At 36.8% G+C, this 27,275-nt stretch overlaps 2 protein-coding genes and 1 non-coding gene across 4 annotated transcripts; 2 read left to right on the top strand and 1 right to left on the bottom strand.

The window, feature by feature from the left end:
* The first annotated feature begins 7,140 nt into the window (after window positions 1–7,140).
* LOC113764327 (probable serine/threonine-protein kinase PBL9) lies at window positions 7,141–10,934 on the top strand. Of its 2 annotated transcripts, none has more exons than XM_027308312.1 (7): window positions 7,141–7,447; window positions 7,581–7,746; window positions 8,391–8,689; window positions 8,869–9,004; window positions 9,108–9,250; window positions 9,364–9,487; window positions 10,117–10,934. In XM_027308312.1, exons 2-7 carry the CDS (start codon window positions 7,695–7,697, stop codon window positions 10,554–10,556), a joined length of 1,194 nt encoding a protein of 397 aa, XP_027164113.1. In that variant the 5' UTR covers window positions 7,141–7,447; window positions 7,581–7,694; the 3' UTR covers window positions 10,557–10,934. The 2 variants fall into 2 exon arrangements, with proteins under 2 accessions (XP_027164113.1, XP_027164112.1); XM_027308311.1 differs by having other exon boundaries at window positions 8,364–8,689.
* A 963-nt stretch (window positions 10,935–11,897) lies between these two features.
* Window positions 11,898–16,023, bottom strand: LOC113780509 (serine/threonine-protein kinase PCRK1). The gene is made up of 4 exons (XM_027326309.1): window positions 15,209–16,023; window positions 14,099–14,359; window positions 13,063–13,185; window positions 11,898–12,825 (listed from the first exon to the last, which is right to left on the bottom strand). Exons 1-4 carry the CDS (start codon window positions 15,614–15,616, stop codon window positions 12,265–12,267), a joined length of 1,353 nt encoding a protein of 450 aa, XP_027182110.1. The 5' UTR covers window positions 15,617–16,023; the 3' UTR covers window positions 11,898–12,264.
* A 10,633-nt stretch (window positions 16,024–26,656) lies between these two features.
* Window positions 26,657–26,729, top strand: TRNAK-UUU. Its single transcript has one exon. It is a non-coding gene; the product is annotated as a tRNA-Lys (tRNA).
* Window positions 26,730–27,275: the final 546 nt, after the last annotated feature.

Here is a 27,275-nt window from a genome sequence, read left to right as displayed (position 1 = left end):
TATTTTCTTGTTCTTTGTTCATGCTGCTGCATTTTTCTTTGCATTATTTTGGTGGTGGGTGAAGAGAGGTGTTCTCGACCGGAATGTTGAATGAGTCAATACCACTCATTCGCCACAGAAAAAATTGCAAAACTTTTTGATTAGTTTCTCTAATAACTCGTCCAGTTTGTCAGTCAACTCTAGAAAAAAAAAAAAAAAAGAGAGAGCAGCGGACGAGCAACTGAGATGAAGTCAATGGCATTCTTCTTTGTAGTTCTTGAGAAAAGAAAATCAACTCATCGTTCCCCTTAGAAGACATTTTCACTTATAAGTATGATCTAGCTCTACTCTAATTTGTTGTTCGTCTGTTGTTGGGTTGAAGATGTCAGCTCAAAAATGTTCGAACTTGAAGGAACAAGGTCTGTCAGTCCATCTGATGCAATTTTCGTGGACCCTGGGAGTCAACTCATCACAACTGAGTTGCTCATGAATATTTCTTCTTGTCGTTTAGTTCCCTACGGCTCACGAATTTAGGTTGCTTCTTTCTTGTTGAAGATGGAAACTGAGCATTATTATTCTGATCTAACATGATGAAGGTGATATCGAACGCTGCTCCCGTGGATGACGAGGGTCTCCCGTTATCTTTCAATTCACGAGCTTTGATCTCATACCATAATACCTCATCGTGGCTGGCTGATTTCAAAAAAGGAAAAGAAAAAGTTTGGCAAAACACGCAATCATATAATACTCTAGTTGTCAGTGATGGTAAAAAGTCAGCACTCTTAATTGTTACACGCAAAATTTAAACCTTAATCTGATAGGCAGAAAAGACACAGAATTACATCAGCAAGTCAATGATTGAGCCTATCAAATTTCATCGTAGAAGAATAAGATAGACAAAGAGTACAATAATACCCTCCTCTCGGTTCCTTTAATCTAAATTGATTTTGCGCCTTTAACACCTACTGCTACTTTTAAAAGTAAGTAGTTAATTGCCACCACCTGCCTTTGGACTCGTTTTGACTCGGTAAAAAATGGAAAACAAGAAGATTGTACGAATCTGAATAATGGTTCTCCTCAAAACTGCAGACTTTCGTTGGCAGCGGAGGATTTAACAAATGCAAACGCGAACCAACGGAGCAAATTGTATGCGACGTCTGCATCAGGGCATTAAATGCTTAATCTCACTTTTTAGACTACCACAATGAAATGCTAGTACTACTACTGAATTCAAGAAGATGAAAGAGATGGGAAAAAAAAAACGAAAAAGATTTGTCTTCAGTGCTCAGTAGTACGACAATTATTGAAGGAAACATAATAGCCCATGTGTGTTGAAAATGGAAGGGAATTTGCCACCCGATTTGGGGAGATACGAAGATCCTTTTTTTTTTTTTGGGTACTGCTGTACGGCAGCATGACGTCATCCTTACGCTTCCAAGCTTTCCTTCCTCATTTTTTTGTTTCAGGTTTGTTGTTTATTATTTTACTAGTATTGCATTTCTGAGGGAGAAAGTTGCATGGCATGGCATGTGAATATTTGAAGGCTGTGTTTGACAAAGTGTTCTTTCCTTTTTGTGTTTGTTTTTTTTTTTTTTCAGATACCTTTATTTGTCATGCCATGAGAGTCACGAATGCTGCTGACTTATCGTGGGTGGATGAGATTAATAATATATTATTTAGTCATCAATAACTTTTTTTATGTGTATTTGTGGATTCAGTAGAGCTATTATTTCATTTTCCTACTACAACTCAGGACAGGGACGGATGTCTCTACTTACACCCCAAATTAAAAAAGAAAAAAAGCAAAAATTGACTGTGTCTCGGAGTGACTGATTAACAGCCGCCTCTTGCGCATAAAATTAACGTGTAAGTAACTGATTTGTAGTAAAAGATAAAATTTAGTAGTATTTGTTTGTGAAAAGATAAGAAAAGTAAAGAAAGAAAGTTGTTGTGAATTATCCTCTCCGTATATTTAGAACCAAATAAAAAAGAATATTCCAAAAAAGTAATGAAGTTAAAGTAATAGAGTATATTCTACATTATCTTCTAAATAGGAAAAATAGTAATCCATAAATTTGAGACAGCTTATAAGTGGACTGATAATGCTTACCGGTCACAAATTCAACTTCTGCATGTGATCCTTTGAAACGCTATAGGTCATACATTCACTTTCGAGTAAGAGTCGGATTATGCGACACTCCTTATTAGATCGAATCCAGATTAATCTTATTGAAAGTAAGGATATCGAGTGTTTAAAAAAAAATTGTAGGAGTAATAGTTTTGTGGTACATTGTATATCCAAGAGAATATTTAAATGAGTGAAGCGGCCCTTGATATGGTTATAGATGGATCCCATTTTGACACTTGACGACTTTTCTGACGTGACAATCGGCTGTAGCTTTGACTATGCGTCTCAATGAATAAGGGGTCGCTTTTTAGCACGGATTGAGTGAGCACACGAGTCACGTAACTCAAGTTGCTCCTATAAAATAAAACTGAGCAGAAGATTTTGTACTACATTATGCTACTGGCCCATTTGCCCATGGGCATGGGTCGTCTACAACTGTATAGTATATTCATTCATGTTTCATGATTTCGTCACCGTCAATCTCGTCCATAAGTTGACAAATTCCCAAACTTTGACCGTTTCCTCCAACACCCACGTACAAATTTATAAGATAGCAAATTTCTAGAATCACGTATGTGGCAAATATTTAATTTGGTAGATCATGAGATGCTTTTACAAACCTTTTTTTCTTTTTTTTTACTTTTATATATTTGATTTAAAATTGCTTTATATGTTTTAAAGTTGTCTTAAAAAACATCTTTTATATATATATATATATATATATTTTCCCCACTCCCCTATTCCCTTCCTACCCCAATCTTATCCGTTAGGATTTGAATCCTAATTTGTCAGATCATGAGAGTTCAAATCCTTGGTCACTAACCCCTACGGCTACTACTGGTTATATCTTATATGCTAAAATAACTTGCTCGCTACATAAATTTTTGACACAAATCGATCTCCCTGCCCTGTGAATTATACCAGAAATTTTCTTTTCTCCCTTTCCAAAAATGACGCCAACTCATAGAAAGTATCATGATGTCACGAGAGTGGACTGCACTTCCGAATTATGAATAAGGAGACTCTGTCACTAATTTACCTTTTAATAATTCAAGCTATAACAAAGAAGGAAAAAAAAAAAAAAGAAAAGAGAGAGAGAAATAGAGAGAAACACTTAAGCATTCTTTATTGAAATTCCCATTTCACTGCCTTTTTTTAATGCCAAGAGGGGATCATCGGCTAGCCCGCTCCAAGCCTAGCCATATCGACAGGGTCTTAATCAATAATCAATAGGGGCTGCTTCTAATACCACACTTGGCATGTTCTGGAAATACGTACATGAAATGACTCCCAAAGTTGGAAGATTTTGATTCCTGACAAGTCAACCAAAAATAATATTTTTGGATGATTAGAATTCACAGCTAATATATGCTTGTTGAATTAATTAGTGGACCAACAAACATGCATGCCTCTATGGATTAAAAATGTCTTACTCTTAATTGGACAATAGCGGATAAAGTATGCAGGGTGGACGGCCATGATGAGACACGGTAGGAAGGAATGTTGATTAGGATCACCATAAGAAATGACCAAATACATTACCTCATTTTTTTCCCAAGAAAAACAAAAAAAATTATTAAGAAGCTATTTGGAAATTGGGGGTTATGTGGGCGTCACGGGAATGTTTGGTTTCCAGATATGTAAAATCCGTAAAAGTAAGACAGCGTCGACTTTTATTCTCCCTCTCCAGCTCTCGACCCTGCATTTTGTCAAAGTCTCTTTTTGCTCTTTACGGAACGTCACTTTTATCTTTACAGCGATTTGATAGCTAACCCCGTCAATTTAACTTTTATGCAGCAAGAAGGTTCGGTGTACCATTTACCAATCCAACATACGAATTTTCAAAATTTTGTATGTTGCCGTATTAGATTTACAAACTAATAGTAAGATTGATCGAGTTGTTTCTCCTTCAACTTGAAATATTATATTATTATTAAATAAGATGTACCGACTGATTCTCGATTCAGCTTACTTGTTCGCCTAATTAATTAATCAATCAATCAATCAATTCTCGCGGAAAATGCCAAAAAATATGCTTCGGAAGGGCAGCTAAATACAATCTTGATAAATCCACAGATTTGGACACCTATGAGCGACGTATACCCTGTCTGCGGATTAATTTATAACTTGCAGGAAGGCATACACTATGTGTGCACGTTAAAACAATATTTGTAAAGGGGAAAAAATAATTTGTTGGTGATTGTTAAAAATTTTATTAGCCTTATAGATGGGAGAGAAATTTTTTTTTTTTGGGGGTGAGAAAAGAAGGTTATTGATAGTTTTTACTAATTAGCGGTTTACTGAACAGGGATGGAGGTCTCGACGTGGAAAGAATATAGTGGCGACAACCATCGAAAAGAGTGTAGTGGCAACATTTAAGTAGGGGTGAGTAATTTGTACATAAAAGTGAGAAGTTTGTTAAATAGTATCACGCTTAATCTTAAAATAGTATATTTGGAATAACAAATAATAACACAATTTTTTAACACGAAACGCCCTGCTTATCCTTTATATATATATATAGAGAGAGAGAGAGAGAGATGTGTATAAATTGGAAATGTCTAAAGCCGCTAATAAGACAATGGTTCGTTTTCATGTGGTGTAAGTTGAGCATTGATTGAATCGTCTTTTTCTTTAGATTTCACTAAATCTCGTCATTGAAATTCTACTTCGTGGTTCTTTCAAACTTTTAGCCATCACATTTCGAACTCCCCAGGCCCTCAGATTCGGGTGGTCTTAATTTAATGAATAACATGAACATGAGCCCTTGATTTTGAAAGGATCAAAAGAGGTTGTGCCTTTAATCATCACCGTTGCCCTTTTTTCAGTGAATTGACGAGGAAAGCGTGAAATATCAGAAAGGAGGAGAAGAAAATGAAATGGAAGTTAATTGAAGCTCAATCATATCCATGAATTTCAAATGTTGCTATTGCATGTGAATTAGACACTGCTCATAATTACAATTAAAGATCTTTTAGATTTTCATCCTAAATATTTGTGGCCAAATCAATAAATGCAAAACAAAAATTTGTATGCGATGACGCTGAGGTACGTCTTGAGACAAATAGAGGTATTAATGCAATCCAAAAGTTTCAACTTTGCTACAAAGAAACTAGTAGTAATTTCGAATGTGTGGTGGATTTTAAAAGTTTCTATATAAGAACGAAAGAAAAAATGAATAAAGATGAAGAAATTGACACCGCACACACGAAAAAAAAAAAAGATGCTGTAAGAAAATAGTTAAATAAGATCCGGCAGAGGCTTTGCCATAAATGCATTTTTAGCTGGTTTATGGCTTCCTCCTTTGTGCAAATGGCGGTCGCAACCATGGCCACAGCATGGGCATGATAACCCAATGATGTACTACTGGATTAGAGTCAGCATCATTTCATTTCCAAATAATCTACCTTCTTTTTCTCTTCAGAATGGTCGAAATAAGAGTGTGGGAATCAACCTAATTCATCCACCTATAACCCAACCTTGTAAGTGCAGGAAGGTTGGGTCGAAACAGATAGTAAAGTGGAATTAATTATAAGTAAAAGATTTTGAATTTGTAAAAAAAAAAAAAGTTACTAAAAGAAATTTATGCCTATTAACATTTTGTCGAAGTCGCGTCCAAAGTTATTGCACAAATTTTTAATCATTGGAGTAATTGGGTGTGATCTCATTCATAATGCTGCATTTTGAATTACTTTTACCTTCGTCCATGTATAAATATTCGTACAAAACTTGTTGTAACTTCTCATTACTTTAACCTTTGCAGTCGTGTTTTCACAGCCCCTGAAATTTGCTCAAACCAGCTGATTCAGCAGGTTGAGAAATGTAACATGTTTGACAAAACCCACCTCAACCACTGAAAAGCAAAAGCACCACTAAAACCCTTTAAATTGTTTCAATTTTCAAATGCAGGGTGCAGAAATTGCAAACACAAATTAATTATTACTGTATATTTGTGACAAATAAAAAAAAAAATCATTACTGTATATGAGAGGAACCTCATGTCTATCTTGTACAAGTAAAGTGACTGTAATTACATTGTAGCAATATATTCCTTTAATTTTCTCTCGAAATATTTGTAATGAGCTGATGACGGCTCATCGACCAGTCCACAGCTGGACCGACCAGTCTACGCCGCTGGCTCACAGACATTCATTTTTTTTTATTTTTAAAATTTTTCCCGGTACACGAAACCAAAATACTTTCCTGCCTACAATTTCAAGCCGAGCCAGTCGGAGCCCAGAAGCCATAAAATGACAAACCGAATTCCATCATTGAAGGTACACTGATCCTCTGATCCAACGGCTCAGAATCCGGCAGCGGTATCTTTCTTCACTTTGTTCTTTACTCCTACTTGTCTTAAAGGAAGCCTCAGAAGTCTAAGCTGTATGGGAAGTCAGGGGAGAGAGCATTTATTAATGGGCTATTTACATTTTCCTTCCCTCATGTTCACCAAAATGAACAAAATCCCAAATGTTTTGGAAAATCAAAATCACTCCCTTTGACCAAAAGCGGCAAAACTAAAGACCCCTACCGTCAACAAAGTAACGACTCCAATCCAACATACACCTAAATTTCCCATAAACTTCTAAATATGAGAATAAATAATTAGTGAAAATAAAAAAAAGTAGACTTTTTAAGTTTTTAAATTTTTTTTTTAGTAAAGAAGAGGTGAGATTTCAGAGATAAGAAGAAAAATTTGAGCCAAAAACCTTTAAATCATGGGATTTCAGCGTTAATCATTAGACTAAAATCTCCTTAATGATTTGTTACAATTATTTTTTATCCTTTTAAAATATTCCTGGGGTCTACAAATTAATTTTTGAAAAAATGTATTTTTATCTGCAGAAACATATCTTTGACATCAACTTAGACCGGTCTAGTCAAAGGGATATTTCCCAAACCACAGGGGGCACAATAGTAGTTTTGTAAAACCACAAGGGATGTAGTTGCAATTAACCCATTATCAATAGAAGGCTTCTACGGCTTAAGGCTGAGGCTGAGCAGGTTGGACCAGCAACAACTGCAGCCCGCCATTAATACTTTGCACCTTCTAACTTTCATCAGCCCCTTTCCCTCTCCCCCTTGCCTTCTCTCTTCACCTTCCAACGGCCTCTCTTTCTTGATAATGAACCTCGCTTAGCATTATTTGCTGAATTCCCCTTCTCTCTCTTTCTGAAGCAAAATACTTGGTCCAAAAATAAAGCTACTACATATATCTCAAAGCCCCCAAAAGCCCAGATAGACAACAAGAAAATTTAGCTCGTTTTCAGCTCAGAAAGCTCAGAGCTTTATCATTCCTGTCTGGGGTTTGCAAAAGTATTTTTGGGGCCAAAAGGACAGGTGGGTTTTTTGTTTTTTTTTGTCAAAAATATATATACAACTTTTATCCGGAGCTTGCTTGAATTTGGTCCTTTTTTAGTTACAAAGCTAATAGCTTTATGCACTAAAGAAAACTTACTTTCTTGAACCTTAGATCTAGCTTTCGAGCGGTGTGAAGCTGCGGTCGTGTAATAGTTTCCCTTTTTACTTGTGATCCGCTGAGCAAGATAAGTTTGCTGGAGGAGGAATAACCTAGGAGTTCTTTACAATGGGAATTTGCTTGAGTGCTAGAATTAAAGCTGAAAGCCCATATCATACAGGTGAGGATGTTAACTGTACTCACTTGAACAAAAGACATTTTTTAAATTCATGATTATGTTTATCAAATAGAAGGTCATTGATTTCAATTTGATTGCTGAGGTGCACTTTTTAGGTTATATTTTGGCATCTTTGTGATTTATTACCTGAAAAATGATAACTTTGAAATGATCTTTCCCAAAATGTTAATATATATTGAGGTGGATGTGTGCTGCGTAGCCAACCCTTTTTCTGTTAGTTTGAAATAGTGGAATTCAGCTATATTTTCTAATCTGTGCATGCATATGTATTGTATTGTTACATGAAACTCATCAGCAAATTTCAGAGATCGGCCAGAGTGACACTCGCTTATGCTTATGTGAGATTGGCTAATTGCCGTTTTAACCTTGCAAGACTGGTCTCGTGAAAATTACTTTTGGAATTGAAAATCATGCACGAATTAGAGAGGTCTAAGACAATAATTTGGTGTGAAAGAGATCAGGCTTTTTTGAAGTTTTAGTGACGTTAGAAACTCCTTGTCACAGAAAGTGGTCGAGCAAGATTTTCTTTAGGGTTTTGATTATTATTTTTTTTTAAATATATATTTCTAATGGTACATTTGATCTGCTAATCTGATCAGGGTTAACTTCAAAAAATGTGAGCACAGATGGGAATAGTCTGAGGAGTTCAAGTGGCAAGGTCTCATCAGGCTCAGTGCCACCACCTCCACGGAGTGAGGGTGAGATCTTGCAGTCTCCCAATTTGAAGAGCTTTAACTTTTCTGACCTCAAGATGGCCACCAGGAACTTTCGTCCTGATAGTGTGCTCGGAGAAGGAGGGTTCGGCTCAGTTTTTAAAGGTTGGATTGATGAGAACTCATTTGCAGCTACCAAGCCTGGAACGGGTGTGGTAATCGCTGTCAAAAGGCTTAACCTAGAAAGTTTTCAAGGCCACAGGGAGTGGCTGGTAAGTTTCTTGATTACTCTCTTAGTACTCTTTTTATTGTTCAAATATGTCCTAAAGCTTGCTTGAAATGCTAGGTGGAGGACACAAGAGGATGCCATTTATTTGTGTCATCAATAAGTTAATGAAATTGTTGGTGTAGGTGCATTTTGATTTATCTTGTTGCACTTTTGTTTCTATAGGCGGAAGTGAACTATTTGGGACAGTTTTGCCATCCTCATCTTGTGAAACTTATCGGCTATTGCTTGGAGGATGAGCACCGACTTTTGGTGTATGAATTCATGCCCAGGGGCAGCTTAGAGAACCATTTGTTTAGAAGTATAAAGCTTTTCCTTCTGTATATGTACACTATGAATATCAGACTATTTACAACATATTTATATATATTTTTAAACCCTTATTCTTTATTGTTTTGTAACAGGGGGTTCTTACTTTCAACCACTCTCTTGGAACCTCCGACTGAGGGTTGCTGTTGGAGCTGCAAAAGGACTTGCTTTTCTACACAGTGCTGAAAACAAAGTGATCTACAGGGACTTCAAAACTTCAAATATTCTGCTTGATTCGGTATGTTTTCCTTCTTCAGCGATTTTGTAATTGCATTTAGGCTGGTGGTGGTCAAATTTTGTATTGGAAAGGAGTATATTAGTCAACCTGGTTTTCATTTTTTAACTTCGCAGAGCTACAATGCCAAGCTATCCGACTTTGGACTGGCCAAGGATGGACCCACAGGTGATAAAAGCCATGTCTCCACAAGAGTTATGGGAACATATGGATATGCAGCACCAGAATATCTAGCTACTGGTATGTTACAACGCTTGTCATATCCCATATGCAGTTTTGTGCTTTTATAGCTTGTTGTTAATGACCCAACCTGCTTTTCTCTTTTATTTTATCCAGTCTTTGGCTGTTGGAAATTCAAGCCACTCAGCCAGACTGTTAAAATATTGTCTTATCCAATGCCATAACTTTATAGCCTGGATGCAAGTTGCATGCCTTTGCACTCTTCCTATCCCGTCCAAATTTCAAACTTTTTGTCATCTTTCCTCCTCCACCATTTTGGTACTTGATTAACTTGAATTCAATAATAACCTAGCTGCAAATATGACTTATAGTTTGTTGTGGATAGATGGGTGAATTTGGGCAAGCCCCACCATGTTTGTCCCTTCTTGCAAGAATGTACAGAATTCCCGCTCAAATGGATTAATGTGGTTGCTATTCTTTTTCCTTTTCCTCTCCGGAATGCAACAGTCGCTGGTCTTCTCCTAAATAATGCTATAGTTGGCATATCTACCAATTTCAGTGGATTTTCTACTAGTCTGAGATGTTTTTCAAAAATCCATTCAAACAGTCCATAGTTGCATTCTGCTCCTTTCATTCTGCATCCTGCGTATGACAACCAGATTTTTTTATGTTCCATCTCTTCAATTTAGGTCATTTGACTTCCAAGAGTGATGTGTATAGCTTTGGAGTTGTTCTTCTTGAAATGCTATCTGGTAGGAGAGCAATTGACAAGAACAGACCGTCTGGAGAACACAACCTCGTTGAATGGGCCAAGCCATACCTAACTAATAAAAGAAAAATCTTTCGCATCCTGGATAACCGTCTCGAAGGCCAGTATTCATTGGACGTGGCTTATAAGGCAGCTAACCTTGCTTTCCGATGTATATCGATGGATCCTCGGTTTAGGCCAACCATGAATGAAATAGTGAAGGAACTAGAGCACATTCAGGACTCAAATAGCAAAGAGAAGATTGGCAACAATGCACCAGCTAGGTCCAGGCCTCGCAGACTAAGTGCTGATGATGCCAGAAAGAGAAACATTCCTGCTGCTTATCCGAGACCATCTGCATCTCCCCTTTTCAGCAAGTAAACATGAATACTGGAAAAAAGCTTTTCCATTCCAGGTCTGAGTAGTAACTCGAGCGTTTTCACGGTAGTCTCGTAACCTTGGAATTGACTTTGAAACGGTGACATGTACAGCGATAATGTCTAAAAGATCTCCTGCCTTCAGTTTAAAACATGTTTGCAACACTAGGTAGGAGTACAGTTTGGTCTAGCATAAAATGATGTTAGCTCTCATCTTATTGGGAAATTTTTGTTTTCCCTGTAGGGGTCTTGTCATCTTCAAATTTGTATATCTATATGTGTGTAGTTCTCTATATATATTTTTGCAATTCTTTGTTTTCTTGCTTCTCCTGACGGATTAGTTGATTCCAATGGAGAAAAGAACGAGGAATGGCCTTGTGAATGAGTGGTCCTGGCATAAATGTCAGTAGCAAAATAGCAATCACTTTCATTTTTTGCTTTTTTTTTTTTTTTTTTTTTGGTTTGGGGGGGGGGGGGGGTGGGGGGGGGGGGGGGGGGGGGGGGGGGGGGGGGGGGGGGGAAGGAAGAGGGCGGGAGGGGATGGTGCATAAGAGTTGACAATAGAACTGGCTGAAGATAAAAGTTGTGTACTGCGTCGCTGTCCTTGGTGGCATGTAAATCCAGCAGCAAATCATGTCCTTTCATAATTAAATGGTAAATGCTTTTCTGGCGCGCGTAAAAGGTTTTAACTATAAGAAGCTCAGATTAAAAAGTAGCCAGCAAGAAATGAATTTACAAAATGAGGTTGGGCTCACTTAATTCCCTGTTTCACGCAACGTCTTTGGATGCGAAAAGCCCTCATGAGCAATTCATGAATGAAATCTATTCAGACTAATCCTGGACCTAGAGCTTCGACTTCCTCACTAACCAAAACTGAGTGTTCTTTCCTCCGCTCTTTAAATTATGTTGTATAACATTGGATGGCGTCACCTTTCAACGCACATTTGCTAATTTGTCGACCAAAAAGCTTAAAATATGAAAATTCAGGAATGATCGGGGAACCGTTTCAAGAAATTCAATAAGGGATTCGTATATAGTCGAACAAGTTAGAAGGGACTAGTTTAATTAGCGAAGTGGTGATGTCTGTCCAAGGGATATAGCCATAAATTGGCATAGAGGGCGGGTTTTGTATGTCAACAATGCCGGCCGAACTGAGCCTTGGATCATATCGAAAAGGGCCGGCATTGCGCATATTCATCTCCATGGGTTGGGAATTACAGTTTGGCTGATTTTTCTGGAGAAGAAGCTTCTTTCTTTTGTGACATGGTTGCAACTCGCATCAGGCTATTTTTGTCATAATAAACATATCATAGGAAAAATTCCATGGCCCGTTCAAAGACCGCGAACCAGTTTGACTTGACTTGTATAACTGCCGAATTGACATGCGTTCGATTGCAGCATGAAGATTTATCCTTCACCAACCTCACACACACACACACACACACAGGTGTTTAACTTGACACCTGATAATGATATCAAAGGCATCGAATGGACAAAGATTGTAGTGTGACAAGATAACGCTATATATGCGCTTCTTAATATGGTAACACTAGTAATGGCTTTTCACCCTTCCTCACACAGCGGCACCTAATATTTACGAGTGGTACAGGGAAGATTGTGAATTGACAACCATGCGATCATGGTCTTCTATCTCCATCTTTCTCGAGAAAGCGCATTAGCTAGTGACGCCCGCAGAGACAGCCCTGTGCATATCAAGAAGTTCTTATTAAGCCTGGCGTCCAATTTCTCCAATCCAGCCTCCCAATGGATTTGTTCCTAAAGCTCACCATTTCTTTCAAATCAAAGCCCCTTCTTCTATCGTTGCTCCCCTGCTTGCCTGACTCAAGCTCAACCCCTGCAACTTCTTCCTTCACATCCTCAGTTTCATTGATGCCTTCGGGTACACGATCCAAACAGGCTGTCTCGCTAATGATGTTCCCAAGCATCTCAACCACCTCACTCATTCTTGGGCGAGATTTGGATTGTTTCAAGAGGCATTTGTTGGCAAGGGATGCTAGTCTCTGAGCTGACTTCAAGCAATCTTCGCCTTCAAGTCGTGGGTCAAGAATCAAGTGGAATTTTTTAGAATCTGACACATATGGTCTAACCCATTCCAAAAGCTTTTGCTCCCCTCTGGGTAAATTTCGCTCCAGCACCCGCCTTCCTGTGATAAGCTCATATAGAACCACACCAAAACTCCATACATCACTTTTAGCGGTGAGTCTGCCAGTGTGGACATACTCGGGGGCTGCATAGCCTACTGTACCAACAACCTAAAGGGAATGCCAGACATCATTACGCGAAATGTCATTGAAGAAAAGAAAAAGAAATTGATGAATTTAGACGTAATAGTGAATGTGCTATAGGTTGAAAGGAAAAATCGATCAGTTATGGAAGACAAATTCCAAAATTAGATACAGCATAAGAATAATTTTTGATAGCGTAGATGCTGAAGCCAAATCTCAAGACTAAAGTAAGGAGAAGGAAACAGAGAGATACATGAAACTTACGGATGTGGAAACATGACCAAATCCAGCTGTTGGACCCTGTCTGGCCAGTCCAAAATCTGAAAGCTTGGCTTTGAAATCTTCATCCAGAAGAATGTTGGAAGCTTTGAGATCTCGAAATATGAGCTGGAAACAGAAAAGCTCATCAGAAATTAAAACAACATCCAAAGAAAGTACAACTACAATATTGCTTCAAGACATGAGCCAGCAATTCACAAAGATGAAGGATATCCAAATGAAAAGAGATGGCAACAATTTGGATGATGCAATTATATGGTAACTCTTACGACTAGATCCAAGTAGGATATGCATGGACATGAAGATGATTACTTTTTCTTCTGAAGGGTCACTCATGCAAAGAGTCTTAAGATTATCGACATAGGCAAACCCCTTCTCCTCAATGCCTAAACCAATCACTAATCAAGAATGGCAACTGGAGCTACCTTTCAAGCCAAGCTTCAACAGGTAAGGCAAGATCTGTCAGAATTACAATATAAGCATATTTAAATCATAAAAAGGAAAATGTCCAACAGTGTACTTGAACTGAGATATTTAACAAATTCTTTGCAATTGCAAAAGATTTTTGCCGCTAAATGTATGTCATTCAATTGCAGTTATACAGAGAATAGCTACTGTTGATTACCATGCATAGAGCTCTCGACTTCACTTCAACAGACAAAATTTCTTTTTGTTTAAGATACAGCCAAGAGCATGCCTGACTCAACTAATTTGGGAAACTTGAAAATTCGACAATAACACTTCCAGAAAGATTAAACAAGGAAGATACTTCCATAAAATAGACCATTTGGGCAATATAATCAGTTTAGGTACTTCATACAACCATAAACTAAGAAAATATTTGCAGAAGTCAATTCACTTCATATTTGGCTCGGGATACATCATAATGTACAAGATAAAGAAATTCATTTCAAGACCTGATTAGGGTCAACAGCTATCAGAATATGATAAGCTATCTTAACCTAAAAAAGAAACTTTTTTTCAACACTACTCTTATTGAAAAATGACAAGCATAAATCACCTGAAAGTCCATTTCCTCGTGAAGGTATGCCAAACCACGAGCTGCATCTTGAGCAATTTTTAATCTCTGAATCCAAGGGAGAGGAGATGCAGAACGGGCCAACAAATGGTCTTCCAAGCTTTTATTTCTCATAAGCTCATAGACCAAGAGCCGCTGGATCCCTCTTTCATCATCTTCGGCACAATATCCAAATAACTTGACAAGATTCGGGTGACTGACTACACCCAAAAAGTTCACTTCGTTGATCCATTCTTTGTGCCCCTGAATACTAGAATGCAAAATTGTAACCCATAAGGTAAAGAGAAATTTATTCTCATGTTCAAGAGGAAAAAAAAAAAAACTCAAATCTGCATAGCCATTAGCATAAAGTAAAACAAACTACAGGGATAAGAAAGAAAAATGAAAAAAATAAATAATGTGCTAAGGAAAAAAACCATTTTTGGCAAGCTAGTCAACTCTTTGGGGCTAATGTTGTGATCAGCTGATGGCAATGTTCTTCTTAGACTTAGTCAGCGACATTGAAAGTTTGAATGGGTACAACCTTTATCAGTTCAGTAGAAAGAACACACACACACAAACACACACAAGCTCCTTGACAAAGTCTTCAACGTAATCAAAATTTATTGAATTATGAAGTTGGTTTTATGAACTTCAAATACGCCCCCTAAAAATTTCTGTACTGGACCAGGACTCGCCACAGATGACACACTGCTATCAGAGCTAGAGTTTCTAACCACCAGACAGGAAGATCAGTGCATTTTATGTTAAATTAGATTCTAAAACTGGAGCTGTTTTAAATTGAAGCAGGAACCATCAAATCCATACCAGTTAATCTCAATTAAAGCTGAAGCTGACAAACAATCAGTGGAAAAATAAAAAGAATCCAACATGATACTGTTCTATATTAATATAAAATCCTTAAAGATTTGTCCCTCTTTTCGGGTTTCTTTGCATGATTATCGCTTCAATCAATTTCTTACCAGAAATGATCAACTTTCAGAACCAAAAAAAAAAAAATCCCAAACCAGAAAAATGACAAATACAGAACAAATTCCCAAATGCATCAAAAATTTTCCACTAATTAAATAATAGAAACAAAAAAGGGCATGCCTGGAATCCATTGCGATTCAACTGTTTGATAGCAACTTCCATCTTTTCCTCCGAATCCGGGTCCGGTTGCCCCCCAACATTAACAACCCCCCTATAAACGCATCCGAAACCACCTTCTCCGATCATGAGACCCCTGCTGAACCCTCTGGTTGCTGCTTTCAGCTCGTAAAAGCTGAAAACTCTGAGATCATTAGCTCTCCGCTGGCTCAGAAACTCGTAGAAGCCGAAGGAGTCGGTGAAGTCCCTGGACTCGGAGCCAAACTCGGAGCGCCTCACTGAATCAACACTACTGGAAGCCACGCTCAAGGAGCGTGCCCAACTCACCTTGGATGTCCGAGATAATCCGGCGTCGTCGACGTCCTCATCGTCCCCCTTTGTCTCCCCATTAGTAAAATGAAAGCATTTCATATTTTTCTTCCCTTTTTATTCCCAATTTGACATGAGAAATGGGATTCCAGAGAAGCGAAAAATAGGTGAATTGGGAAACGGAAAAGGTCAAAAGGCAGTTGGGCAATCAACTAACCACAAATGTTATCTACCTGGGATATTTCACTACTTACCACGTAGAAGGTGAGAAAAAATTATGGGACATTGGTTTTCTCGAAATTTTTTTTTTTTTTTTTTATGGGATATTGGTTAAAGATGCACTTTACCGGTGTACAAAATGGAGGGGAGATATTGTCGTGTTGCGGGCGAAGGGGCAGAGAAATGGAAAGTGAGTCACGAGACAGGAATGACTGAGGAATGCAGCAGTTGCAGACTGCAGAGTGTGTGTGTGTGCGTGAGAGAGAGAGAGAGAGTTGGTAGGAGCGGTCTCTCAGGTCAGGTGACGAGTTTGAATACAAAATGGATATTTGGAGGGAGGGGATTGATTGCAAGTTTGGGGTTAATCACGTTTTAAGCTTTGGATTATGAGGAGGTTGGAGAAGAGAGAAGAAGTCGTTTAATTTTCCAAATGGAGTCGTGGGAATGGATAGGCGGCGGCTCTAGCGACTAATGAAGCGGGTCTTTTCAGGCATTTTTTGTTGACGGTTCTTGTTTGTTTTGCAATTTTTCAAGGAGAGTGTTTTTCATTTTCATGAATATATTTTTTTATTTTTCATATATCAAATAATTACTGTAGTTTTTTTGTTTAAAAAAATTTCGATAAATAGCGATTGTAATGTTATTGGGTTGTAATCCCATTATTTGGGAGTTAGTTGCAATTAACCAGCTATAGACCCCTTATTAGTTGCAAATGGAGTCGTGAAACGTAGTTGAGAATATTTTTGGAACGGAAAAGAGCATATGCCGATATTTTTGGAGTGTGACTATATCGATAGCAGGTTGGTGGATTGCAGTCGTGACCGTGAATGACTTTCCAAGCTGGTGGCGGAAGCAAAAATGAGCATAGGACCACAGCCGTCAGCCAGGCAAGCTTCCAGATTCGCTCTAATGTCAACTAGTTCCCCTCTCGGTTTTAATTAATGACGGTTGAGATGGCCTTCAAAATTCGTAAGTGCACTTATAAGTTGTTAAAAAATTAGTAGCAAAAAACTTAAGTTCCAAACAGACTCTTATTATATAGGAGACTTCTATAGTTCCTTTAGTTTTCACTGCTGTATCAATTCATGACCGTCTACGAGAGCTGTCAACTTTTAATTATTTCAAGAACATAAATTATTAAATGATATGACAATATGTAAATGGATTAGAATCATGATTATCATATTCAAAAGGGATTATAGCATTTTTTGATATTAATCCATTTTTTTTTTAGTGGTTGCGGGAGTTGGGGAGAAGGAAGGAGGGAAGATTAACAACTCCACCTTTTCTCTCGTCAAGTCTTCAAGCGTACTATTCTTATTAATTGTAATACTAAAATCCCACATTTTTTCTCAGTAAAATACCCTTCCAAAGATAATTGGTTTTCAAACCAAGAGAAAGATGAAGCACCATCTATGTGTCAGAGGCATAAAGTTTGACACGAGATAATCAAATGTTGGAAAGTTATATATTACTTTACATTAAGCCTTAGGCTTGTCAAGGGTCGTCACTTTTTGTTGTCTTCTTTTTTTGGTGATCTGATTATCACTCTTATAATTTACCAAAGATAAGAATCGCTTTTAAAATTTGCAATCTCATCCAACGCATGTGGGAGGATTGGATGGTAAAATAGAAGATCAACTCAAAATCTTCAACTTACAAAAAAAAAAAAAAAAATTACATCCAACACGTTAAAAGCCCCTAAAGCTAAAGTACGTAGCTATTTTAAAATGGGAATTTTTTTTTTTTTTTTAAAAAAAAGAAGCAAATAACTATCCATTTTGTTTAATTTCCTAGACTCGAGCAAATTCATTCATACTAGTGCGCCACAAACACTAGTAATCTAGGATACTCTAGCGTAAGTAACTAAAGAAGTGACATGTTTGTCTCTTTGGCATCATGGATACGAGCAGAAAACATTACTCATGCAACGTAATGGTGTTCCTGTTAGAGTAGATTACAAGGGAAAGAGGCGTATCATTGTTGGGGTCCAGATACGAATCGACGTAGAGCCATGGACCGAGTCAGCCCCGCTGCTAGCTCCATTTTCACAGTCGACATCATCAAGCCTGCAACCCAACGCATGATCTTTTTCCATTATTCAAACCTCTTGATTAAGCGTTAAACGAAGCCGGGTCCAAGATTATTTTATTTTTTCTTCTCATTTTTTGTTTCTTTTGGTTTGTACTTTTCGTAGGTGCCAATTAGCATGATGATTGAGGTTGAGAGCTACGGACTTTCTATCGTAGCTCTTGACTTTCTATTTTTCTAAGTTCTGAAGGCTAATTTTTATTGAGTCCTCCCTTTTTATTGTATCTTAGAACATCTAAATTTTGAAGGCTAATCGGTATTGCGTAGTTATAAAGAAAAATAGATGTTTTGGAACAATAATATGCACCATGACGATCTCAAGCATTCAGATGTCAGCGACGCAGGCAACAAGGTCCACTCCCGATCAATTACCAGCGATGAACAATGTTGTTAGATCGTTAAATTATGGAGTAAGTAATCAGTTTGATTTTGATATGCAACCGGTATTGACCGGAGTTTCTGTACGATAAAATGAAACTTTTGGACGGCCCATTATCTTCCACAAAATATATATAGGTGTTGATCACGATTATGAAACACACTACTATTCCGTCATTGAGTTGGTAAAAAAAATTTGTCCATTTTATACTAGCATTTAGGAATATATTTTCAACTTTTCCTTGAGTGGAGGTTCACTTGAATCGATAAGAAAATGAAACGTGCAAATCATGAAACTCCCTTTCTTTTCTTGAAAAATTTGAACCATTTCTTCTTAAATAGCTTCTACTAATTGTATCCACGTACTGCAAACAAAAGCTGATCATCGGACCCCTCATTCTAACTGAATACAGGGAAGAAAATCTTGCTACAAGTTCGTAAACCATTGGCTCCCAAAGGACAAGTGTAGTCAGCTGCATACCGTTCAACGGGGGGGGTGGGGGGGGGGGAGGGAAAGAGACTGATCTAAGATGTTAGGAATAGGCGATTAGGGCTCTCTTATTTACAGCGAAGAAGTTAAAGGAAATGATTTTAGACGATGAGGGGGATTTGATGATCTACAGTAGCTCACCGTTGAGAATAATTACACGAACTAGCTGGGTATGAGGATGCCTCTGCTGTAGACTTGTAGCTTGAGCTGTGGTTCATCGGCCTGATACATAAATGCAGCTGAAAACTTACCTGTGACCTTGAAGATGACGAGGGAATTTTAAAACGACAAGAATAACAAACCCATATCGCTCCTCTCTCTCTCTGGGGCTCTATAATGGTGTAGAATCTATAATGGTGTAGATACGGTGATGAGGTAGCAGACCGCAGACTCTAGTGTGGTCTAATGGCATGGGGTCAAGGTTAAATCGTACGACGTAATCTGACACGTCATGAAGCTGTTGGATTTGTCTAATCACAAATAACACCATTGCATGATCTCAATCTCTGCATTTCTTGCTTTCAACTCTCAAGTACAGAAGAGATCTCTCTCGATCCAAGATTCCAATTTCAAGTCTTGACTCTTTGATTTCCAATCTCTGTTCTCTTTTTGACCATTGGGCCTTGGTCCCAATTCTGTCTTATAATAATGAATTACAGTATAAGGAAGTATAGTACTTCCTTTCTTAAAACATCCAGAGAGTTTAGTAATATACTTATTTAATATAATATGGTGGTTCCCGGCCCCCCGGTACAAGCCTCCTCCTGAACTCTTCCTCTCCAACAACGTAGGTTAGAGTTGGAGTAAAATAGATTGTTATCGTTATGGAAAAAAAAAAATTTCTTTGATTTGATACATGAGTCATGCCAAATCTTAAAAGCAGAAAATTATTCATTATTCACAGTGTAAAGATTTGCTCTTAAGAAATGCTATTACTTCTAATTAGAGCTGGCAAAAAAGCCCAAAACCCAACAACCCGCCCAACCCGCCCATTAATTTTAAGGGATGGGTTGGGTCAATTGGGTTATGGGTTTTATTGGGTTGGGTAAAAACAACCCAACTTATTCATTGGACGGGTTGGGTTTTTTATTTGGGTACCCAATACCCAACTTGTTTAAAAGTAATTCGAAATAATAAATACAAGATTTAATACACATATGCCCAACTATTTACATTTGGACATGTGTTAATAATTCATTAATTAATTTGTATTCAAAATTCTCATATATATATATATATATATATATATTTTTTTCAATCATGTTTTTAAATTTTTATTTAAAATAAAAAAGAAATTTAAAATAAAAACTCATGCTTATTTTACTTTTATAACAATAGTTAAACTTGCTCAACTTTTATAATCAACAAAGTAGTACAAGCCCGTGGCTAAAATGCCACAAAAGTAAGGTTGTTATCACATCAAGTCAAACCTGAATTATGTATTATTTGAGTTCTATTCGAGTAAAAATATTTGGATTTGAGTTTTAACTCAAACTCTTCGAGTTTTTAATAATTAATCTTGAACTCGAGTTATCATATTCAAGTTTGAGTTCGAACTCGACCAAATAGAATTTATATAAAAGTTTCCAATAACAAACTGAAAGGAAGAAAGAAAACGCAAACGCAAGGTGTCTTAATTACAAAATTCACTATAGTTATACTATGGGTTGTTGAAGCTTCTCTTGTTTATGAAAAATGAAAACACATAGGCTCCATATGGATTAGGCATTTTTGAAAGTGTTTTTGAAATAAAAAAAAACTACAAGAAGTCCTACAACAAAATAACATGTTGAAATTATAAATGAGAGGCAACTTCTAGGATTGACTTTTTGTGTGGCTGGATGGGCATAATGAAAGCACATACACATTTTATTTCCAATTTGGATATTAAAGAAAAATAAGACCTTGTTTGGATTGCTATTTTTAGGAGTTTTTGTAAATATATATATATATATATACTGTAACAATTTGGTGTATGTGAGGTAAAAAGGTAATTGAAAATGTGTTCACGGAAAATATAAAAATTTTCCATCAAAAAATCACATTCTACAAGTTCTTTGAATTGTGGTTGTAATGTAAATTCAGAATGAAGAAATCAAAATTAGAAACATGTAATTAAGATCAAACAACTTAACCCTATGCCTAGTAGAGAAAATAATAGTTGGTTATGGGACCAAATTTTCAGCACGTAATCAACTTTATTTAGTTGATCCATCTATATATTTTTCTTAAACTGCTTTTAGTAAATAGCCTACACTTCCCTTGCCATCTATATTCTTGTAACACTTTATTTACTAAATCACATGTTTATGTGGAATTGGAAGTTTGGATCCTAGTATGAATACAAAAATGTTTCGTTTTCTTTTAAAATATGGCCATGAATTAAAATCTTCTTTGTTTCGTTGACGTTGCTTGGAATTCATGGTGGTGGCTAATTCAAATGCAAGTGCTAATCTACCAAGTGATTCTTTGCTTAACAGAATTCTGATATAACATGTTAGAAGAATGAAAAGAATTAGAGAAGTTAAGTTTTGAAAACTTTGTTGATTATAGAAGAAAGAGAGGGGGGGGGGGAGGGGAACTAATTCCATCGAACTTCAATTAGTAGTATTAAAAAAGTACAAAGTAAACAATTTTTTTAGCTAATCTATTTAAATGTATAATTTATTATCTAAAATTCACAATACAAGCAATATAAAATATTATTCTATTTATGATGTGTTTCCAAGGAACTTAAGAAGTGAGTGTGTGTTTGTGTGTGTGAAAATACATTTATATATGTGAAAATGTGTTTATATATGTGAAAAAAATCTTTTTTGTGTGTTAAAATGTATGTGAAAAAGTTTATGTATTAAAATGTATGAATTAATTTGTTGGGTCATAGTTGGGTCATGGGTTTGAGATAACCCAATATGACCCAACCCAAAATCAACCCAATCTAAAGTTGGGCGGGTTGGGTATAGCCCAATTAAGTGAAGACCCAATATTAATCCGCCCAAAACCCGCCCAACCCGCCCAATTGCCAGGTATACTTCTAATGAATAGATCGTCTGTTTACAGGCTCTAGTTTACAGTTAAATGAAATCATATACAACTTCAAACACTTGTGCTCAGGACTAGGGGTACAAACGAGTCGAATCGAGTCGGGTTTTGACCTAATCGAGTCGAACCTCCAATTAATTTTATGAAACTCGAATTCGAGCTAGAGCTCGACGAGCTTAAAATGTCAAGCTCCAGTTCGAGATTAAAAAATAAAAAAAAATTATTATTATTTTATTTTTAAAAATAAATAAAATAATTATTTTCAATAAATAATAAAATATTAGGGATATATATGTAATTTTACTATTAAAATAAAAAGTATATATATATAATCGAGTTCGCGAGTCAACGAACTTAATGTTTTTGAATTCGAACTCGATTTGATTAGTTCGAGCTCGCTCGAATCGAGCGGCTCGTCTCGCGAATTGCTCGATTTGTGAACAGGCTCAGGACTGAAATAAATTTTGCACATTGTAAAGATGCCGAGATTGTAACATATGCAGGTCGTTGTACCTAATTTTTTGTTTTCTTGCTTACCATACTCCCCCCACCCCATCACGTAATTTGTCCAATTCGTTGCATTACTGTTTTCACATCTTTAGCTCAAAAGTCCTCCGCTTGTATTCGTTAGCAAAAGAGCAAGGACTGAGAAGCAGTAATTGCCCATATTCTTACTTCACGGATCACGAGTTGAATTTTTTAATCAGCAGTGTTGGCACATGGATACGGATGCGGAAACAGGGAAGTAGAAACAGCTACAGACACCTTATTGATGAGACTTTCAGCTTTACATGAATTTTCAGCTTTATATCCTCCTTCCTTAATTAGATGTTTTGGCCCTTATGCCTCGTGGCCCTTACAACTCACGCTAGGACCAAATACAGATGGAAGATTCCAAGATTTGACTGAGAAAAAAGGCTCCACCCTATGTACCACTACTAGTTCCTAGTACAATTATCATTCGTCAACCCAGGACAACGCTTGGTTAGGGTTAGGCATTTGTGCACTGCCCACAACCAACACAACCAACACCTGCCTCTGTATTTTTGCTTCCAAGATTGATTTGCTTCTTCCCTTTTTTTTTTCTCAAAAAATTGTGTAAATACGCCTCTTAACTACCTTTCTATCACATATATATTTTGTTCGATAAAGTTCTGCCATAATAATTTCACAAAAACTCTAGTTGCCTTTGTTGACGAGTATCAATAATAATTCTTCACTCAACATGCACTTGTTAAAGAAACTTGAATCTCGCTGATGTTGGGATAAGGAGAAGAACTCGGTGCAAAATCTTACTTTGCGATGGGTGATGAAAGGCAGGATTGGGTGGTTCTATCACATCACCCACCATAACCGTACACTTCTTGTTGTGGTTGTTGGTTTTTTTTTCCCTTTTGTGAATTCCCTTTAATTCCTCCTTTCCAATCTTATGATGATGCCAAACAAATAAATACACTATTTTTACCCTACTTCATGAGATAAGAGCTAATTTCACTTTGCAATGAATTTAAATCTTGTTTGTATGCAAGGAAAAGTGTGAGAAAGTAAAAACTGTATTTTGCATGTGCTTGTTTAAAAGTAGTTACAAAATTTTCTTGCACCTTCCGTCATTTTCTTACGTTTTGTGTTCTGTAAAATTTGGCCTGCTTTAGAGGAAAAATATTAGTTACATACAATATTTCCCATAACTATAACCAATCTTTCTTTTCTTATTCTTTTTCCAAAATTTTTCTTGTGAAAGAAACATACACAAGAGTGATTTTCTCATTTCTCTACTTCACTTCGTTTCTTAACATTCCCTCTGAAATGATTCTCGTAAAGGTTACAAAGTGGAACTAGCCTTTCACAATGGAGTGATGTAATGAAGATGAAGTATGGCCACCTATTGTGAGCTCAAGTAGCTCCAAACAGATATATGCACAATTTAGATACTACTACAAGTTTACGTGCCTGCAAGATTGATAAAAGCTCGAGTGAGGTATTTTTCTTACACAGCATCTTTTCCCAAAGTAATTAAGAACCGGAAAAATGCCAGATGTTATTATACTTTCGTTGCAACATATATGTTTCTCTCAAACCAATAATGACCAAATATTTCAGCGATGACGAAATCAATATCACTTGCTTTCAATGATGAAGCTCAAGTTTTCGAACAAGTACAAGTAATTTCCTTACACGTAGAACGTAGTCAATATGGACAGTTATGATTTAGGGCTGCAAACCTAGAGCTTTCACTGGCTTCACATATGATCACAGCTCGAAACCTAGAGCTTTCACTGTCGAGAAAAGTTACCTTTGTTCCTTTACAAGAATAGGAAGTAGACACGATTTCAATAGTCACATTATTATTGTAACGTGAGGGTTAGATCGAAAAAGGATCAAATGAAAGAAGGTTCAGGTTTTTGCCATAAAGGAGATATCGCCTATACATGCATGCAATGCCAGCATATAACAAACGACAAACAATAATAAGTGAACGGAGACGAGGCCTCTAAATTTGAGGAGACATGAGAGCAAATCAAAGGCAAAGTTTAAAGAACCAACAAGTGCAAACGTATATACAAGTTAGAACCACCAACCCATCATCCTCCAAGCTCCATACTTCACTTTGATCATTTCATTACAAATTAACGTGCAATACATAATATTATAGAGCACAAGTCGCTCATCGGAGCTTCACATCACTCTCGGACTATCCTCATTTAATTGGTTACTAACTGACCACATTGCAGCTACTCTTTTTTTCTTCTTCTTCTTCTGATGAACATTATAATTTCATTAAATTTGCACTAATGAAATTAAGGTGCCAATACTACTATAGATTCATTACAAATTAAAATTAACTTGCAATTAATACATACTATTATAGATCATAAGTCACTCATCATATATATATATATATATATAGCTTCACATTCACTCACACACTATCCTCAATTAATTGGCTATTAACTGAGCACATTGCCGCTACTTATATGGCAATCATTTGTTCATAATCAGCTCTCAACAAAGAGAATGATATAAACAACTTCGCAATTAGATAATATAATTAATGATATGATTAATTTCATCGTAAATGATAGTGCTAGAATTTGGATTAGATTATCTTGCACCAGGTTAGTGGTGGTCGTGGTCGTGGTCGTGGTTACGGTGGCGGTTGGAGTCACGGACCTCAAAGAAAGAACGGTTCTTCACTACAATATCATACATGTGAAGCGACTTGAAGTTGGCAAAGCTTTTAGGAAGAGAAATGAGGTGAGCCGAATCATCGGAGCGATGGAACTGGAGCAAGTCCGACCTGTTTGGGTTGTGGTAACGGGTCCAACCAAGCTCCTCAAGTCTTTGTTCCAGCTCAGTGTAAGAACGTATTACCTGGTTCGAAGGAAGGTAGACAAGGACCTTTGGACGTGCCCCGGGTGAGGTAGGTGTGCCCGGGTAAGTTGGGTTCAGCTGCTCGAAGGATTCTCGAGTCGGGTTTGTGATTAAACGGGCCACTCCCTTCTTGTCGAATATCCATACCCCGGACATTGTCTTTGAGAATCAACTAGTCCTGCAGTGGAAGAGAAAACACACACACACACACACTATAGCTCAAACACCCACGCACGTTTTCTCTCTTTCTCTCTCACACAAGGACACACGCAGTGGTGGCAGAGAGAAAGATGGAGGGGGAGAAGGGATACGTAGGGATGGAGTCATAGGAACGTATTTGCACATATATACTTACACTCGCAAGTATAGTGTGTTAAACAGTAGGGAGAGGACAGTCATGTGATTATTGCTGAAGTTGTAGGACTTACTATGACTGCGAACAGGACCTAAGTAGCCTTTTGTGAAGTTACAGAGTCAAAGGTCGATGTAACGCAACAAAAGATAAACATAGTAAGAACTAAACAACGAAGGCCATAAGGTGTTTCAGATACAGTCTTTCCCTCCAGCCAGAATAGATATAATTTGTCGAAGGAAAATGATAATACTTTGATTTAATTAGCCCATGTATGCATGGGAAATTTCATCTCTTTTTTCTTGCAAGGTAATTTTTGAAGTTAAACAATTTAGATTAAGAGTACTGAGAACCAATTGGTACATGATCATGAATGTAGTTGTTTGTTTTCCTATTCTTTACTGCAATCTCTCTCTCTCTCCTTTTTTTTTTTTCTTTCTTTTTCCAACCACATAAAATTCAAGTAATTATTTCCTTCCTTTATCAGTTTCTGAAGTTCTACACAATTATCAGAGAAACATAATTCACCTGGGAGTAATTTTGGATGGTAACAAAAGATTCCATCTATAAGTCCATAGAATGGGCTCAGTCCATAAATCCATATACTTCTCAATCAAAGCAGTTAAATTGACTTAAAAACTGGTTCGCCACCAAATTTATACTGAATCACGTAAGAGATAAGTGTAATGGTATATTTTATTGGATTAGACCAAATTTATACTGCTAATATACCCTTTAAAACACCGTTCGAAAAATTAACATGGCTTCCCAAAATTGCTACACAGGAAACTAATGATCAACATACAACACCTTTCTTCTCAGCAAAAGCTTGGAGGAGTTTTTTTTTTTTTTTTTGGAGTGTGTTAATTTTCTATGGTAAGCAAGGAAGGTGTCAAATGCAATTGTAAATGTCCACCACTCGGAAACAAATGATTTATTGCCGACAATGAGAACTTGGCTTTTAGATTGAGCGATCGAGAAAATTGTTTCATGTTTCAAAGATGTTTTCCTCTTTTCATTATGAAATGCACCAGACTCATTTTATAAAACAACACAAGAACAATGATAAGGACAAATGGCTTCTTTGCTGAGTAGAATTTCAAACTTAGGTATCGGTTCTTCTTTTTTGGGGAAAGTAGAAAAATTAGACCGAAAATTCGTCTCAGTAATAATACCAAACAAAATTCCGTTGTCACCAGCCGTCTTAGCTCAGCCGGTAGAGCGCATGGCTTTTAACCATGTGGTCGTGGGTTCGATTCCCACAGACGGCGTTATTGTGCTTTTGTTGTGTTCTGGCATTGAGTTTATAGGCTTGGTTTCAGGATTTCAGCCCACGGCCCTTTCACCTGCGCGGATGAACCAGTTAATTGGAGTAACGGGCTTTGCTCCCTCCTTGGCACTAAAACGGGAGGCGAGAAAGCGAAAAGGAACCAATTTAATGTTTTAAAAGTAACTGCCAATCATCATCGTTAATATATACTCCCTTGATAGTCTATTTTCATCCGTCCCAAATTATAATTTAATTTTTAATTTAAAAATATAGTTAACTTTTAACTTCTTTAAAATATCTTTATTTAATGTATTTTATTATCTATTGTTATTGCAATTAATGTAAAGGTATGATGATTATTCGAATATCAATATTAATGCAAGGGTATTTAAAAAAAATTGTATGTTAAATTTACTTTTCCAATAAAGTTAATTAATTTTTATTTTTTTTTAAATTGTATGAAAAAAATCAAGACTATTAGAATAGAATGGAGGGAGCAGTAAATTTCTTTCAATGATACGTGGATAGTATCAGTGTATTCATTTAT

Source organism: Coffea eugenioides, chromosome 1 (assembly GCF_003713205.1).
Source record: "Coffea eugenioides isolate CCC68of chromosome 1, Ceug_1.0, whole genome shotgun sequence".
NCBI classification, from domain to species: Eukaryota; Viridiplantae; Streptophyta; class Magnoliopsida; order Gentianales; family Rubiaceae; genus Coffea; species Coffea eugenioides.
The sequence above is the reverse complement of the archived record's forward strand: the minus strand, read 5'-3'. Positions and strand labels throughout refer to the sequence as shown.

What these genes read in the sequence shown, in the direction of transcription:
- LOC113780509 (XM_027326309.1), bottom strand. Translation starts at nt 15,616, where the DNA reads ATGAAATGCTTTCATTTTACTAATGGGGAGACAAAGGGGGACGATGAG. An exon ending in TGAATCGCAATGGATTCCAG is followed by an intron (nt 14,360 to 15,208) that starts GCATGCCCTTTT and finishes TCTAGTATTCAG; the next exon opens with GGGCACAAAGAATGGATCAA. An exon ending in ACGAGGAAATGGACTTTCAG is followed by an intron (nt 13,186 to 14,098) that starts GTGATTTATGCT and finishes TTCTGTTTCCAG; the next exon opens with CTCATATTTCGAGATCTCAA.
- LOC113764327 (XM_027308311.1), top strand. Translation starts at nt 7,695, where the DNA reads ATGGGAATTTGCTTGAGTGCTAGAATTAAAGCTGAAAGCCCATATCAT. An exon ending in CAAATATTCTGCTTGATTCG is followed by an intron (nt 9,251 to 9,363) that starts GTATGTTTTCCT and finishes TTAACTTCGCAG; the next exon opens with AGCTACAATGCCAAGCTATC. An exon ending in ACCAGAATATCTAGCTACTG is followed by an intron (nt 9,488 to 10,116) that starts GTATGTTACAAC and finishes TCTTCAATTTAG; the next exon opens with GTCATTTGACTTCCAAGAGT.